Genomic DNA, 11,957 nt, shown 5'->3' on the forward strand with positions numbered 1-11,957 from the left:
CAGCTGAGCAAGAGGCAGGCACTGTCACACATGGAGAAACACACACTTAAATGTATCTTGTTTTCCTGTGTTAGCCCACACCTACTCACCACATTACGTTCTCCCCTCCCTTTCGTCTCCAGAGAGGTGGAGTTTATCCAGAAGGAGGATGCAGAGAGGAGGCGGCTGGAGGAGGCTGAGAAAGCTCACCTGGCTGAGATCCAGGGACTGCAAGTCCGGGTAAACTAGTTCATTTTAAGTCTACTCTGACTATCTATCACAACTATCATTCCCTGTATGCCTCTCTGTGTTTATGTTGTTCCATTCGTATCTGCACAATTCTGCACATTGGCCTCCAAACAACACAGAAATCCCTGAAGTGAAAATAAAACTAATGACCACTGCAGTTCTTCTCTGTGCTTAATGATCAAGAGTGTTGGATTTTGTACATTTATTAAAGCAGTAGTTTCACCTTTCATAGTATAGGCTGTAAATGTGTAAGAGGAATTGAATCCAAATCCAGTAATCAACATGATCAAAAAGATCAGTAACAGCACTCCTGCTTTCTCTCTACGAGGCTTAAAAGTATGTCTGTGCCACTTCTGCCACAAAAAATGGTTTTCTCCTCCTTTGACAGTGACAGTGGATGGACTAGGTGTCCAGGGGCCTGTGGTTAGTTTCATTGGCAAACTCTGTATTGATTTTCTGCTTTCCTAGTCTTAAAACATGACAGTTGTGTTGTTTTCTGCTCATGTCTCAGGACATACCCCACAGTTAAATGGGCAGTCAACCCAACTGTCCCCTGCTATTCTTCTGCACAGTGAGCACTCATTTTCCCACTGCACTGCATTGTAAATGCTGAATGGTGAAGTGTGGCACAAGCAAGAGTGGTGGAAAAACAGTAGCCACAACAGGAGGGTTATGCTTTAACAAAAACGACATCATACTTAATTTGTGTTTTTTCATGTGCACGTGGCCAACACCTGTAAGAGACTTAAGTATTTTCAAATGGAATCAAAACTTGAATCATGTGCTCCTCATCATGTAGGCCATTCATGCCGTTTTGACAGGTAAATGCCCGCGGCTGATTAATGTTAAACAGTTCCTCTCCCTCTACAGATCGCCATGTTAGAGTCTGAGCTAATGCAGCTGATGAAGCAGAACGGCATCCAGGTCAACAACAACAACAGCAACAGTGCTGAGAGGCTCAGCGCTCAGCAGCAAGCCAGAGGTATGTTTTTTAGGGGACTGGCAGGATCATTATGATATTGACTTAAAGGAAACGTTCTGTCCGTTGGAAAATATTCACTTTCTTGCTGAGAATTAGGTGAGAAGATCAATACCATTATCATTAAAACCTGTCATTAAAACCATGAAGCATTTTCATTATTGAGCTGTAGAGGTGCTGGTAGGTGTATTTCTTTCTAACATATCAGGCTAGCTGTTTTCCCCCTGCTCCCAGGGGAACTCTCAGCGAGAAAGCAAATAGGCATTTTTCCTAAAAATGTCAAACTATTCATTTAATGAATGCAGTGACAGCTGAAATAGGAGCGTAAGCGATAACATAAACATCTGCATCTCCTCATATTTATGTCTGATATATGGTCCTAAATAAACTTTCAAAGTTTCCCTACTCCATTTCTTGTTTAAGTACTGTACCTAGATTTTTCTTTGGTCCCTGAGATGACCCATGATGCAACTCAACAAAGTGGCCTTTAGCGTTTTTTAGCCCCTGCAGTTTATCGACTCCTCTTGCCCTGTGAAGGACATTGAAAACATTGAACTCTCTTGTGGTTAAAACACACAAAATGCAAACTCACACAGAGTGGGGTCTGGATTTCTTACGCACACATCCTCCTCTCGCCTGCTGCCTTGACCTTCACACACACTTTCACCTCCGACTCTAGATTCACTTTGGACCGCCGCAAACAAAAACAAACTCGTAATCCCTTTTGAGCACATCTGTCTGGTTTTGTTCTTCTCAAGTCTTTTGAAGCTCCAGGCTTTATTTCAGTGACTGCATCTTTCAAAACGAAGTGTGCACACGCAAGTCCCTTATCTGATACTGTACAGTGCACAAGGGATAACAGAGTGATTGGATCTGCACTGATCAGAGTGACGCAGCTCATTATGCAATATTAAAAAGGGGGGATTGAGGGAGTCTGCTGAAACAGGATATAAATGAGAGAGACAACATGTGGGAGGAGAAGACTCAGAATCTGCTGAAATTATCTTTTTAAATTTAGATGGATTCAGTTTTTCGCTCATCTGACAGCGTCTCCGTGTGCACTCAGGGAATGAGCAGAAAAGTGATAATTGTCTGCCTAATTAATGGTGTTACTTTTGGGAGAAGACTTGATACTTTAACTGTGTTGATGTTTTTTTAATAGACTTACTTAGTGGTGGTGTCAGCATTGGAGACAGTTCAAATGAATGTCTCCTAAAAAGACTGAAACAAAAGAAAATATGCACATAATTGATGGACAAATTATGAATATATGGATCTTAATGGATTATACAGAATATTCTTTTTACTTTGTCAAGCTAAATCACAGTTGATTTTACTCTTTTTCGTGTGTGTGTGTGTGTGTGTGTGTGTGTGTGTGTGTGTGTGTGTGTGTGTGTGTGTGTGTGTGTGTGTGTGTGTGTGTGTGTGTGTGTGTGTGTGTGTGTGTGTGTGTGTGTGTGTGTGTGTGTGTGTGTGAGTCTAGAACTGAGGGAGGGCTCTCTCCATTCACCCAGCAAAAAGAGCCACAGAGGAGTCACTCGGGACAGCATCAGTTCCACCGAGGGAGAGGTTTGTATTAAAACACACACACCTGCACACAACATCTGTTGAAATATCAACCACGTTATTTTTTAACACATCATTTTCATTAGACTTGTTACATTTAATGTCTTAATTTCACCACAGGGTGTTAAATGTATGTGTGTGTGTGTGTGTGTGTGTGTGTGTGTGTGTGTGTGTGTGTGTGTGTGTGTGTGTGTGTGTGTGTGTGTGCATGTGTGTGTGTGTGCATGTATGTGCGCGTGTGTTTATGCGTGTGTGTTCATCAGCCTCTTTGTGTGTCTTTAACCCCTGTCTATTCCGCTTTATTCCTTTAATGGATTAATTGCTACGTGTTGCTCTACGGCACTAATTGAGTCTGTGGCGCTGTCACATAGTATTGTCTCTCCCAGTGTGATAATAACAGCCACAGTCTTTTTCTGGATGAAAGGCTCTCTTCTGGCTAATGCTGTCACTTAACTCAGCTAGAGCAGGAATGAGTTCAGATTGGATGAACAACTTCGAGAACTGGATCAGAATTGGCATGAACACAGATGCCAGGCAGTGGGAGGCTTCCAGGGGAAGAAGAATTAGATATGATGAAAGTATGTCAAGTGACTTCTTTCAGATTAGTCTCCAGCATTGGCTGTTCAGATCCCTTTTCCTTTGATTGCAATTTATTCTTCCTTTTCTTCTGAGCCTTAGCTTTCCTCTCTTTCAAATCTTCGTTAAATTTCTTTCCTTCGCAATTCGTTCTGTCTGCACTTCCTCTCTTTCATCTTCTGGCCTCATCTCACTCCCTCTCATACATTTCCCCTTCCCTCTCCCTTGTCTTCTATTTGCTTCATCTTTCTTTCTCTCTTTTTGTCTCTTTACGTCTGTTTTTAGGTCTCAGAGGGGAAAGGCAGTCCAGCCCACAGTCGATCTGGTTCGATTCGTAGTGTGGCCTCTTGTGATGGAGAAGCTGCAGTCCTCAGGGCCCCTGGCAGCACAGAAAGCTCCCCTAGACGAACACTGCACCGGCCGTCCACCGCGGGTCAGTGCTCCTGCACCCTTTACTACATGCCATAATGAAGGATTGAATGGTCACCAATACATCCGTAACTATATGGAGTAATCTCAGTGTGGGGTGTTTGTGGTCACAGGTTCTCAGTCTCCTGCGATGCCAAGCCCCTCTCACTGTGTGGAGGAACACAGACAAGCTCCAGGTCCTGGGTAGGATAACAAATAGTGGAATGCCATGTTTTTGTTTTGAATTGTACACATACCAACCGACGTATGTAAAAGATAAAGCTGTCAGAATTTGTCATTTGGAAGCCAAAGTGAACGTTTTCTCTACATATTCGTTGTGAAAGAATATTGGGATTGGGAATGTGATCAATTAATTATTGGTTCTTATATATATATATATATGGACTTATATGGTCAGAATGGTCTATATGGCCCATAGTTAGACAAAGAAAAGCAGAAAATATTCTCTATAATTCCGTTGCAACCTGAATCTGTCTCTCCAGCAGAACATCTGGATGTTTTTAGTTATATCTCGTCTAAATGAGTCCAGGTCCAGAAACTGTTTATGAAGGTGTGGTACAGTTATTGTCACCACTGACTTCTATTTCATTTTCCCCTCCCTCCCTTTATCTCTACATATCTTTCACTCAGCTCCACAGAGCTGTCAGCAGAGGACAGTCCAGTGAAACTCAAGGCCAAGGTACATGAGGTTTCTTGACTGTTTGTTGTCATTGGGCAAATAATGATTCACTTTGCAGTCACTGGTCCAGTCAGAGCAGGCTTTTTGCCAGGCCATATACGTATACCGACGTATTGTTATATACTTACATGTGTTATGTTATTTCTGTTGAACAGACCTCTCTTACATGGCCCCACTTCTTCTCCTATTCATATTACTTGGTATTGTATTCTTTTGTGTTTTGTTCAATTATACCTTAATCCACTGAAATGGTAATGAGTTGGTACTTTAAGAGTAGTAATTAAGGGAATTAGTACTGCAAAAATGCGTAATTGCATTAGTAATTGAAAGAAAATCAATGAGTATTCCTTTATATTCCTAAATATCTTTTATAATCTTCAACGACACTGTAAAAAATTTCCATTTTAACAATCCAATTAAATTCCAATTTTGTGGGGAAAAAAATCTGTTCCCAAGTGTTACCCGTGCAAATCAGTTTGTTTCATAATGCATCTTTAATCAGTTAAATGTCATACATATACAATAAGATTAAAGTTGTTAACATGGGCATTTTCTGCAGTGTAGGAACTTGCATGAAAACTGTTACTAATCCTGTGTAATATCAGATGTGGTTACTTTGGGATTAAAAAGGAGATTATTTTTGATCCTGCACAAATCCAGTCCTTTTCTCTCTCCAAGGACATGCTCTCAGCTCGAGACAAGTGCACATCAGAAGATCAATCAATGCCGAATGTATCCGCATTAATAGTTATGTGGAGCTTTTAAGCAAGGATTCAGCCCAGAGAGCTGAAAGTCTGAACCTGTGAGATTAGTTTAGCTTTTACCTCAGACAGTAATGAAATTCAAAGATCTCCTTCAAGCTACAGTATATAGCTACATGTAAAACAAAGCTATACACTTTTAACTCAAAATCTAATATAAATGTAATGTTACACTTTCTCTTTGACACTCAGTACATTTGTCTTTTACTCAGAGGACCAGTGGAAATACTGTATTTTCCAGCAGGAGGTAGGGAGGCGTTAAATCTTGCTCTGTAAAAAAAAAAAAAAACATTGCTCTATTTATTAGTATTAGTCTTTCTCCTCCTGATCGTCTATATTTCTCAGTAGCAGCTTGTCTCTGCTTGTTTGAGCACAGATCTTGGATCTTAATACAAATGTTCACACTTTCACAAGGACAGAGAGAGAGTGGTTTTAAATTGGACCGCATCCAGCAATGTAAATCATTTCCAACCACTAATTACATTCACAGTTTGTGCTATAATGGACCATCTTAAAAATGAGGGATGTGCACAACTCTGACGTCTTGCTTAAATTTGTCTAATATACTTTTTATTGACTGTCAAATATTTGGAAGAAGCTCATAAATCAATCTGATACGTGCTTAGAGGAAAAGTCTCTCGGTTAATAGAAATAAAAATAGAGAATCACTCCATCTAATCAACTAAATTCAGCCTCAGAGCCAATTGGCTCTCAGTACCAGTCTTTTAAGTGTGTTGTTGATTTCTAAGGGACCCACTCTGAATGATGATCTGAGCACCAGCAGCAGCAGCAGCTCAGTGGAGATTAGCGGCCTGATGAGCGAAGCCAAGATGTCGGGGCGCTCACACACACTGGTGCTCTCCTCAGATGAGGTACACATACAGTGTACACTTCAAATATTTGAATTGTTTAATGGAAGTTGGGCAAAGTAGTTTGAAAGATGAAATGCATTCTCAAAATGGTTAAACTAATAATATACATGAGAATACCTTGTCAGTTCACATCTATAACAAGAACTAACAGACCCCAACTTTGTGAAAATGTAGGCACCAGTTCAGGCTCATTGTATACAAATGCTGGTCTAGGCTAGCATAAGCCATATTGGTATTTTTCCCAATACAACTCAGTCATCTTCTGTTGTTTTCAATGCTGCCAAATTCAGAGTCTGGATATGATAGATGATGAGGTGAGACTTGTGTTTTTCTGCATGCATGTCTTTGTGTCTGTTGAGTAAAACCCATTTATCTGTGTTTCATTCCCACACCTAATCCATCATTCATGGTGAAGAATGATTTTACCACATAGTAATATGTGTTGCTACAGAATATAGTTGCCTTGAATGGGTCGTTGATTTCATCTGAAGTCATTAAGCGTTTATTAAACATTATTATACAGCATTCTGTAGAAGATACACTGTTGGCTCATGGTTAAATATTGTTAAAGTTGGAACGTTTGGCATCTTATCTGCTTCTTTCTCTCTGTCCCTGTCTGTCTCTCTCTCTGTTCAGATCCTAGACGAGGGACAGAAGCAGTATCAGTGGCAGAACCGCAGCATCACAGAGTGGACCTCCCAGCAAGTGGCCCGCTGGCTCATGGGCCTCAACTTAGAACACCACATCCCAGAATTCACTGCCAAAAACATAGATGGAGAGCAGCTGCTACAGCTGGAGAGTGCCGAGCTCAAGGTAAGTTAAAAGATGTTCATACATATATTGTGCTCACGTACATATATATTAGAGCCCATGTATATCAGTATACATGTAAATAAGAACAAGAAATTGCAGTATAGCAATGCCAAACATATTTTTGGAGAGAATTTAGAAACAGTGCTGCCATTTCATATCATTTCAGTTTGTCCTTTGCAATAAAAAGTGTATTTATCAACTGTAAAATGTCACAAAAATAAATGTAAGGGATCCTTTAAAAAAAAATGTTTATGTTATTTGTTCATTTTAAAAGAAACAAAAATTGGCATATACAGGTGCTGGTCATATAATTAGAATATCATGAAAAAGTTGATTTATTTCAGTAATTCCATTCAAAAAGTGAAACTTGTATAATGTATACATTCATTCCACACAGACTGATATATTTCAAGGCTTTATTTCTTTTAATTTTGACAACTAATGAAAACCCCAAATTCAGTATCTCAGAAAATTAGAATATTGTGACAAGGTTCAATATTGAAGACACCTGGTGCCACACTCTAATCAGCTAATTAACTCAAAACACGTGCAAAGGCCTTTAAATGGTCTCTCAGTCTAGTTCTGTAGGCTACACAATCATGGGGAAGACTGCTGCCTTGACAGCTGTCCAAAAGACGACCATTGACACCTTGCACAAGGAGGGCAAGACACAAAAGGTCACTGCTAAAGAGGCTGGCTGTTCACAGAGCTCTGTGTCCCAGCACATTAATAGAGAGGCGAAGTGAAGGAAAAGATGTGGTAGAAAAAAGTGTACAAGCAATAGGGATAACCGCACCCTGGAGAGGATTGTGAAACAAAACCCATTCAAAAATGTGGGGGAGATTCACAAAGAGTGGAGCTGGAGTCAATGCTTCAAGAACCACCACGCACAGACGTATGCAAGACATGGGTTTCAGCTGTCGCATTCCTTGTGTCAAGCCACTCCTGAACAAGACATAGCGTCAGAAGCGTCTCGCCTGGGCTAAAGACAAAAAGGACTGGACTGCTGCTGAGTGGTCCAAAGTTATGTTCTCTGATGAAAGTAAATTTTGCATTTCCTTTGGAAATCAAGGTCCCAGAGTCTGGAGGAAGAGAGGAGAGGCACAGAATCCACGTTGCTTGAAGTCCAGTGTAAAGTTTCCACAGTCAGTGATGGTTTGGGGTGCCATGTCATCTGCTGGTGTTGGTCCACTGTGTTTTCTGAGGTCCAGGTTCAACACAGCTGTCTACCAGGAAGTTTTAGAGCACTTCATGCTTCCTGCTGCTGACCAACTTTATGGAGATGCAGATTTCATTTTCCAACAGGACTTGGCACCTGCACACAGTGCCAAAGCTACCAGTACCTGGTTTAACGACCATGGTATCCCTGTTCTTAATTGGCCAGCAAACTCGCCTGATCTTAACCCTATAGAAAATCTATGGGCTATTGTGAAGAGGAAGATGCGATGCACCAGACCCAACAATGCAGAAGAGCTGAAGGCCTCTATCAGAGCAACCTGGGCTCTCATAACACCTGAGCAGTGCCACAGACTGATCGACTCCATGCCAAGCCGCATTGCTGCAGTAATTCAGGCAAAAGGACCCCAAACTAAGTATTGAGTGCTGTACATGCTCATACTTTTCATGTTCATACTTTTCAGTTGGCCAACATTTCTAAAAATCCTTTTTTGTATTGGTCTTAAGTAATATTCAAATTTTCAGAGATACTGAATTTGGGATTTTCATTAGTTGACAGTTATAATCATCACAATTAAAAGAAATGAACATTTGAAATATATCACTCTGTGTGTGATGAATGAATATAATATACAAATTTCACTTTTTGAATGGAATTACTGAAATAAATCAACTTTTTCATGATATTCTAATTATATGACCAGCACCTGTGTGTGTGTGTGTATATATAACTCTTAAATGCCAAAATTGGTATCTGCCTCAAATTCTGTTTATACCTTGGACAATATATATATATATATATATATATATATATATATATATATATATATATATATATATATATATATATATATATATATATATGTATATATATATATATATATATATATATATATATATATATATTGTATGTATGTGTGTGTATTGTATGTATATATATATATATATATATATATATATATATATATATATATATATATATATATATATTGGTAGACCAAAGGAAGAAAGATGCTTATGCACGTTTATTTGTTACAGGCCCTCGGAGTTACTTCTTCCCAGGACCGTGCCCTGATTAAGAAAAAGATCAAAGACCTTAAAGTTCTGATGGAGAAGGCCAAGAGAAATCAAGAGAAAGTGGAAAAACAGCGTGAGAAGCTACGGAAGAGAGAGCTAGAGCAGCAGCAGAAAGAGGCACGCAAAGAAAGCGCGGCAGAGTGAATTGAATTGTTAAATCACCTACCCCCTTTACTGTAGCACCACACTAAGTAGCAACTCATGGAACAGAACGTCAGTAGGCCCCAGAAATGAACCTTGAGGGACACCTGCTCAGTAGTTCAATTAGTTCTCAGTGGTGGAGCTACACACCCAACTGTCAGAGATTGTCGAGTGACTTTTTCACCAAGAAAATGAAACCAAAATGAGCAGCTGGATAATAGGATCCTGCCCCGTTCATTTTCCTCATTTTACACCCATCCTGTTTCTTTTAAGATTCAAGATTTTACTCAGTTCTATTTATTTTGCTGTTTATTGCTGTAAATTAAGTTTATTTATTCATATCCAGTGTGTGAAAAGTTCATCTCATCCAATATCATCTTCAGAGCCGTCTGCATTAGCCATCACTCGTAGACATGAAGACCATGGACATGTACAGTGATAAATACAGATACAAATATGTCTGATGTGCCATTTTGATAGACTTATGTATATCCTGTTCAGATACATAGATCAGTGAAATCGCTCTATTGCTTTGACAAAGCATATACAGGTCAGGCCTGTGTAGAGGAATTCATGAGGCAGTACTCATCTCCCACCACTGGGTGTCCTCATGCTGCTTACTTTCACTACTGAAGGAGGCGAAACTGTGACTTTCCAATAGGAACTGAAGGGGGAACTAAGTTTCATTGGGAGAAACAAACTCCCTCAGTACTTGCAAGAACACTGGAAGTGCAAACACTGTAAATTTAGCCTCTGCACTGGCTTGTCCAATGCTTCTTACAGTACACATGTATCATACTAAAGCGGTTCACAAAGTATGAATGACGAATGAAGGACATACTGTAACTCATTGGACTGGTTCTAATGGAGACTTCAGGTACAATGTAATCATGAAATTTTTAATTTACCAAACCTGTACCACAAAAACTGAAACTTTCTGCTTATATGCATAATGTTGCTTTGACACCGCTTGTAACCTGCTTTTGACCTCTTTTTATATCCTCTCTCAATAACAAAGTAATACCCCGCTGCTGCCTTTAGAAATTCTAGAGTAGTAGAATTTTAATGAACTTCACCCGCTTCTGTGTGTCGAAACACATACAGTGGAGTAAATACTTCTAACTGTTGTTTTTTTTTCATGAAAATTGCAGGTTCAAGTTCACCATGCAAATTACTTTGGAATATTCTGAGTAATATTTAGGAATGCTGCCATATAGTCGAGTCATCTCTGTGATGGAGACAGATGCAGTGAATCCAGAAATTGTCTTACAGATTATCGCACCCGATACTACTGAATTTACACTGGAAATTGCACCTGTTAGATGCAATATAGATTTAATTTTCTTATGAAACTGGTTCAGTAAGACTTAAAAGATTTTGATTTACTTGTTAGATAAAAAAAAAATATATACCTTTGTAATTATTTTGACAAATATATTTTATGCAATTCTTGTTTTTATGATTATGACGCTCACTGAGAGACATGTTCCCTGTGTTACTTCTTGAGCATTCCCGATAATAATTTCGTAGGTTTACAGTAAATATAGCGATACCAGTGTCACCGTGATCGAAAGGAAGGCAGCTTTTGTTTTGATTCCTTTTTGTCTCAAGGGCCCTGCCTGGTGAACTGTTAACAGGTTAAGAACAAGAAGAATAGTAGGTGTTACAGATACCTCCATGCAATGCCACAGTAATAATACAGGTATCACTGATCTGTTAATGTTATTATTTATTTATTTCTGTATTTAATGAAGCAACTGACCACTGTTTACGATAATGTATACAAAAATAAGAGTATTATTAACACTTAACAATGATTTATCCAGAATTGTATGATGATTTCCTATTGCCAAAACATAATTAAACCTGTTCATTAAAAGTGATTTAGATTAAAATGGTTGTTATCAAATGAAGGATTTAAAGTATAGAAATATAAAGTAGAAGAAAATGCAGTAATACTCCCCCATTATGCTTGTGGTTTTCCTCTAATACAACCATAGTGCTGCTCCAGTGCAACTCCAATAAACTGCTCATAATGTATTCTTATGAAATATTTTGTAACACTTGAACCTTTCTGTGAATACCCCCCTCCTCTCTCCTGTCAAGTCAGTCTGCCAACTGCACTCTTTTGACTCTTTTGTATGTATAGTAAAACACTGAGAGCAATACGCTGTAAGAATCCTAAAGAAGCCTTGTTTTCTATTGTGTCAGTTGTGTGTGTGTGTGTGTGTGTGTGTGTGTGTGTGTGTGTGTGTGTGTGTGTGTGTGTGTGTGTGTGTGTTTGTCTGAGGGCTGAGGAGACTTAAATGTCACACCTGAGGCCAAAATGTGATTCCGGATCTTTTCTATGTGCTTGACTGAGCTCGCCTGGGCATGATGAAACCAGCGTATGGATGAGATCCTGGTGCTCCTGGTAGGCGTTTGAGTCATGTCTGGAAGGGTTTGTCTTTAATGTACGTAAAGAGCTAAAGATAATCACCACAAACTGCTAGCCATACTTTCACTCTTTTAAAAGCTGTGCTTATTCTCCTCATTTGTTTGTCATTACCTTGCTCTCTTTTGCATTCTGAAAAGTTTGAAAGGGCAGCTACCTGTCACAAAGAATAAAATGTGCGGTCACTGTCCATAGTCTGTATTTGTTTCTTCTTTTTTCACCATTT

At 39.3% G+C, this 11,957-nt stretch overlaps 1 protein-coding gene across 1 annotated transcript in view; it reads left to right on the plus strand.

Annotated features, from left to right (window-relative positions):
* Positions 1–10,224, plus strand: part of ppp1r9a (protein phosphatase 1, regulatory subunit 9A) — a 51,160-nt gene extending 40,936 nt beyond the window's left edge. The window contains exons 10-18 of the mRNA XM_078266948.1: positions 123–219; positions 1,099–1,210; positions 2,691–2,776; positions 3,635–3,782; positions 3,892–3,961; positions 4,409–4,457; positions 5,968–6,090; positions 6,727–6,903; positions 9,118–10,224. Coding sequence (XP_078123074.1) covers positions 123–219; positions 1,099–1,210; positions 2,691–2,776; positions 3,635–3,782; positions 3,892–3,961; positions 4,409–4,457; positions 5,968–6,090; positions 6,727–6,903; positions 9,118–9,300 — 1,045 coding nt within the window. The 3' untranslated portion in view covers positions 9,301–10,224. The remainder of the gene's footprint in view (positions 1–122; positions 220–1,098; positions 1,211–2,690; positions 2,777–3,634; positions 3,783–3,891; positions 3,962–4,408; positions 4,458–5,967; positions 6,091–6,726; positions 6,904–9,117) is intronic.
* The last annotated feature ends 1,733 nt before the right edge of the window (positions 10,225–11,957 follow it).

The sequence above is a fragment of the Sander vitreus genome, chromosome 14, assembly GCF_031162955.1.
Source record: "Sander vitreus isolate 19-12246 chromosome 14, sanVit1, whole genome shotgun sequence".
NCBI classification, from domain to species: domain Eukaryota; kingdom Metazoa; phylum Chordata; class Actinopteri; order Perciformes; family Percidae; genus Sander; species Sander vitreus.